This window comes from Camelus ferus, unplaced genomic scaffold (assembly GCF_009834535.1).
Source record: "Camelus ferus isolate YT-003-E unplaced genomic scaffold, BCGSAC_Cfer_1.0 contig534, whole genome shotgun sequence".
Lineage (NCBI taxonomy): Eukaryota > Metazoa > Chordata > Mammalia > Artiodactyla > Camelidae > Camelus > Camelus ferus.
Window position 1 is genome coordinate 462,885 of NW_022589662.1, and position 6,000 is coordinate 468,884.

Here is a 6,000-nt window from a genome sequence, read left to right on the forward strand (position 1 = left end):
TCAGGCTTTTGCCACCACCACATTCTCAGTGGTCACTGCTCCCGTCTTCTTCCCTTGTTGCTGAAGTTGGTGTAATTCCGTCTCACGGGGAGGACACCCCCTCTTCCATTGAATTATCGCCCCCAAAAACGATGGAAATTTGCTGTCCCCTGGCATCCACCAGGGGCTGCCTGCCCGCTAGTGGCTTTCCACCTGCTCCCAGTGAGCCTGTGGGGGTAAAGTTGTGCTCGGCGGGCTCTGGATGGAGAAGGGGAGGGATCACGTGGCTGGGGTAGGTCTCCAGCCCTGGTTCCTTCTGACTCTTGAAACGCCTGCTCATTTTGTGCCACAACTTATCTCATCTGTGAAATGGGTTTTTAAAGGTGCCTCGGATTAACCATGTGGTGTTACTCACCTTCCGTGCTTTCTCTCAGAGTAACTAAATGTTATTTCCAGTGTCTGCTGATGGCTGTGAGTCTTGGAAATATTCTACAAGATCATTGTTATGTGTTTTCCCTTTCGATTCTGCTGAACTTTGTCCACCTTCTCTGGACCCTCACTGTGCACTCTTAGAAAGAGGCTGGATGAAAAGGGGGCCATCCCTGGAGTCTGGCAGAACCCACTGCAAGATCCCACCCTCAGGGTCCCGGGTTGACATCACTGGCCTCTGCTTGCTGTGGGTGGACGTCCCAAGGCAGAGCCAGAGAAAGAGGAGGTAGGAGGGGCTCAGCAGTGAGTTAGGGAAACAGTCCAAAAAAAAAAAAAAAAAAAGAAAGAAAGAAAGGAAAGAAAAATGACTGCTTTTACTGACTCAGAAATCTAGAGAACTTAGTTCATCTTAAAACCAGGAAGAAAAAGTCAAATGCAATAATCTTCACTCTTGTAGCTAACCCACAAAATGTGTGGTAAGCAAAGCCAACATGGACCTTTTTTTTTAACTGAGTTATAGTCAGTTTACAACGCTGCGTCCATTTCTGGTGCACAGCGCCGTGCTTCAGTCACACGTGAACTGTACATATATTCCTTTTCATATTCTCTTTCACCGTGAGCCACTACAAGATCTTGAATATATTTCAACATGGGGCTTATTTAAAACGTGTCCAGATGCAGTGAGTTTCCCAGGGTAAACCCTCTACACCTCCAGTTTCCTCCAGGCAGCCTCCCCTGACTTCACTGCAGCAGGAAAGTCTCTCCCCAGTACTTTCTGCACAAAAGATGACGCATTAATACAGTGTGACAGAAACTCTGACACCTTAATGAAATACTCATCAAACCAAGTTACCTTTCATTGTAACGGTTTATGTGTTAAGGTGGAGGCTGTTGACAAACTGTGCAGCTCCTGTTTCCACAACCCCACAAAGTACAGCGAACAGTCAGTTTGCAAAGTCCCTTCACTTACATCCTTCTACGTTGTTCACCTGCGCTACTCAGAAGGAAATCCGTTTTGCACGATTTGCTTCCCGAAATTCACTTTTCACTCGTTTAAGGCATCCTGGCCACTTCCAGTGGACGACGCTGAGATGTGAAATTTCAGCATCTGCTGCGCAGAGTTGAGGGCGGTTTGGAAGACAGATGCTGGGCTCTGGGGAAGGACAGAGTCTCAATGCAGAGGGCCCTCCGGGACCCCTCAGACTGGAGGAAATCTGCTTCTGTGGGGGCAGGGGTGGGGTGGAAGGGAGAGGAAGGGGAGACTTTCCAAAGTTCAGACTTCCTGTTCTGCCTTCTGCTGTCTCTGTCCTGCCCCCCTGTCTGTCTCCCCTCTGTTGTTTTTGTGTCCTGTCCACCCCTGGTCTCTGTCTCCTCTCACACCCCTGTCGTGGCAGCTCCGTGAGCGCCGGCAGCCTGAGGCCCCCCTTGTGGCTCCCGATGCCCCTGTGGGGTGGGGGGGAGCTGCCCCAGAAGCCGGCCCCCCGAGGGCCAGTCTCAACAAGGAGTTGAAAAGCCAGTTAATCCCGGGCCAGGGCAGCCCAGTGGGTCTGAGCTCGTGCCTTGAAACACTCACACGCACTGGGAACCGGCTCCCGGGACCCTGACTCTTGTTCCTGAACCCAGGCCAGCGCTGAGGTCCATCCATCCCATCCGGAGCGGCTTAGTTAACTGGTAAAGTTTGTGCAATGCAGAGGCACCTCTCAAGGTGGACAAACGCCTCTTCTGAAGGAGTTTAAAACCCGGTGGAATCTTTTCCCCCAGTTCCTCACGTGAAATAGAGTTGGACTAAATGAGTTGGACTCTCAAGGCCACCGAGCCTCGCGGCTCTCGCGCCTTGTGACTCTGGCCTCTGACCTCAGCCTTGGGACACCCCCCCCCCCGCCTTGAGCGTGGGCTCTGCCTGCCGGGCTGCGCGCCCCTCTGGGGAAATACCAGGCATTCTTGCTGGAGGTCACGGTGCGCCTTTGAGATTCCAAGATAAATAACTAAGAACAAGGCTCGCTTGGACTCCCGCACACGCTCAACAGGACGCATGACCAGACAGCACCCCCCGATCGTGCCTGGGTTTCGGGGTGCAGAAGGGATGACCTACTTCTGATGCTCAACCAAATTTTAATAGGTTCGGGGACCTGGCAGGGCTCCGGCGGGCCCTGTGTGGCCCGATGCCCACGGCCCGAGCTCTGCTCCCCGATTCCCAGGTCCAGGGCAGCCCCTCACGGCCCCCCAGCTGATGGGCCGCTCAGAAGTTTCCAAATCTCAAGCAGATCTTGAGAAAATCGGAACAGCCCGAGGATTTCTCCTGTGTTATGGTTGTACGGTTTCCCAGACTCAAGCAGAGACATGATCTGGGCTTTTCTGGCAATCGCACGGCCTGTTACTGTTTCCGCAGACTTTTCCAGTTTCAGTTTAGGGCAGGCAAGGGAAAGAGGGTGCGGAACAGGTTGACACACGTTCTCTGTGTGTGTCCTAAGGTCTAGAGCTCTCTGGTGGCCCATCAGCCACCAGAACACCCAGCAAGGCGTCACGGGCGAGGGGGGTGAGCCCGGAGGGGCGGAGACCCCGGTGTCAGAATTGTGATCTCCCTCCAGTTCCCTGGGCCTCAGTTTCCTCTTGAGATGAATAATGGTTTCAGAGGAAACCACTTGCAAGGCTGTTCCAGGCCTAACTTTTTATAAATAGCCCTTCTCGAAGACTCAGGGCTTCCTGAACGCCCATAAATGTTAAATAATTTCAATGATTCCAACGCAGAAGAGGAGAGAGGCCGCCCGCCCACCCGCACTCGGGGAAGCATCCAGACAAGAGACACCAGAGCTGGGGGATTTCTCCTGTGAGAGAGAGAGAGGCAGGGTCTCTGATTGCTTTGAATTTCTGGCTTTGTGGGATTTCAGTGTATTTCCGCTGTGACGTTTCTGAGGTTTCTACGTGCCCAGAGGTGTGTTAGACACCCCGGGAGTGGCCGAAGAAGGGAAGGTCCAGGCCCTTGGACCAGAGTGCTCCCCGCCCGGGCCGAGGCGGCGGGAGCAGGTGTGGGAAGTTGAGGCAGTAAGTAAGCCCCACCTCCCTGCGTCTCACGTGGCACCCGGAGGGGCCCAGGGAGTCAGCTGACAAGTTTGCAGGCAATGCTAAGTCTGCTTACCCGAGGAACTACAAGATGCCAGATCTGGGGTCCATCAGGGAAAGAGAAGGTGGAAGGGCGTCCGTGGGCCGGCGAGGGCCTGAGCAGGAGGACCAGAGAAGCCTGCGGGAGGAGAGGCGGATGCACAGCTTCCCCGGGAACAGCGAGGCCAGGGGAAGAGTTAAGGCCAGAAACAGCATCGTCACATTTGTGATCAGGAGTCTGTCCGTGCGCCCCTCGCCCCCGGCCCCGCCACCTGTCTGCTCTGTCCACACTGTCACCTCCGGGCCCTGTGGTGCCTTTTCCGGGCCCCGGCTGCACCTGCTTCTGCACACACAGCCCACACCCCAGCCACCCCGCAGCGGTGAGACGGGCCAAGGAGCATCCGCACTTTTCCCCTGGAGACCCGGTGATCCCTTTGGCATCGGCTATAAATTGGCCACCACCCTTTGAATCCTAAGGGGAAAGAGATGGAATTGATGGGTTGAAAGAAAGGATTCCCTAATTCCCAGTTGGACAAAATAGAGGCCCGGTGGTGTGCGGGGTTGAAGATGGAATCAGTTTCCTCCACCCGAGACTGGCAGGAGGGTCAGAATGACGTCTGTAGTCGTGGGCCTGTGTCAGCCCCTGGGTTTGCAGGGGTGACAGGGGCGGGGGGCGGGTTTTGCCAAGCAGCATGGTTCTCCCATCCCAAGACTGAGGAAGGGGCCACACAGACCACCCTTTCAGACGAATCCTGGCATCTCTCAGAGTCTGTCATCTCCGTAGATGTTTAATGTCTTCTGTCCATTGCAGAGTTGGAAGCCAGGCCACCGAAAAGGCTTCTCTGCTGCGTGTGGCAGAGGCCCCTGTGGTCCCTCCAGGAGTTGTCACCTTCGCCCCCCACGGCACCCGGGGCGAGGGTTCCAGAGCTGGTGGGCACCTCGGCATCAGGGTGCAGGGCCAAATGCAAATTCCCACTGGCCCTGCTAGCATTTTTGACCTTGAAGTGGAGTCCTTTGTGAGGATTGTGCAGTGCCCAAACGTGGTTTTCAACCCACACTCTGCCGGTGGCGAGGCTGCCTTGGTCTCTCTGCGAAGCGGCCCCCACATCCACCCAGAGGGTGTCACCCACAGATCACCTGGGAGCCCCGGCGTGCCTGTCCCCTGCACCACGTGCACCTTGTCCTCCACAAGCACATGCTTCCAAACTCAAAATCGCGTTCTGCTGTTTCCCCTGGAAACGATGCGTCTGCCGCCCCATCAGCCACCGCAGGGAGCCTCTCTGACCCTCTGTCTCCTCTTCTGACGCAGGAAGCCTACGTGATGGCCAGTGTGGACAACCCTCACGTGTGCCGCCTGCTGGGCATCTGCCTCACCTCCACGGTGCAGCTCATCACGCAGCTCATGCCCTTCGGCTGCCTCCTGGACTACGTCCGCGAGCACAAGGACAACATCGGGTCCCAGCATTTGCTCAACTGGTGCGTGCAGATCGCGAAGGTGAGTCGGAGGGGCGCGCGGCAGGTACGGCCTCGAAGCAGGACTCGTCTCCTGGGGTGGCGCTATCATTAGTGACGGCCCCAGAGGAAAGCCCCAAGGGGCAAAATCAACAGTTACGTTCTGCATCCTGGGGTAACCGGGAGTTTGCCAAGAGTGTGTGTGTTTATGCGTGTGCGGACACAGCGTACACTTTCATTTGGGACCAACTGAATTGATTGTCTTTTGCATTAGATCAGTGCCTGTCCCACTGCACACTGAAAATATAATTACTCAGCGACAGTCGCACAATTTTCTTTTTATTGCGTGCCCTCGGTGTGGTGTTAGCATTCTCATTTCCCTGGCTTTCTTTCCGTGGTGATGTGTGGCAAAGGAGGGGGATGTGGCTCTCGCCCTGTTGGGACTTGGCCAGCACACCGGGCCGAGGCTGTCGGGTGACAGAGTGGCAGGGTGGACAGGCAGGTGCTGGCTCTGAGGCCTGATGCGCTGCCGGCCCGGGGTGGACAGGTGCTTCTCCGGGGCTCCTTACACAGTCCGCCTGTGACAGCCAGATGCAGGGCGAGGGGGGCCTGAGGGTACAGACATGGCCCCAGCTGTGAGCTGAGGACAGGGACCACAGCAACGAGCTGGGTATTAGCTGCTCATACGGACATTCTTCGTCTCAGACCTCTCCCTCTGGACCCCAGCGCTGCATCCATTATTTGCAACCCAACTTGCTAAATTCTGTTTCCTTCTGGCAGCGTGTATATTTCACTCAGGTGAACGTAAGGAATCTGTGGGCACCACCGTCAGCTCCCTCGGGCACCGGGGCTGGTGGGGGATGCTGAGGGGGCGTGTGGGCGCCAGGGAGGCAGGAGGCCACTGGTCATGCCCCTCACCCCAGGTTGGTAGCGTGGCTCGCCCTGCAGAATTACTCCCGAGCCCGCTCTGGACAGCCCCCAGCAGAAGTGGCGGGTGACTCGTAAGACAAACAGACACGTCTTTTGGGTATCCTCTTCGCC

The 6,000-nt window shown here is 56.0% G+C and overlaps 1 protein-coding gene across 1 annotated transcript in view; it reads left to right on the plus strand.

Moving 5' to 3' along the window:
• The window catches only part of EGFR (epidermal growth factor receptor), a 159,403-nt gene extending 153,421 nt beyond the window's left edge, over positions 1-5,982 (plus strand). Inside the window, 1 exon segment of the mRNA XM_032476368.1 lies at positions 4,817-5,982. Coding sequence (XP_032332259.1) covers positions 4,817-5,074 — 258 coding nt within the window. The 3' untranslated portion in view covers positions 5,075-5,982.
• Positions 5,983-6,000: the final 18 nt, after the last annotated feature.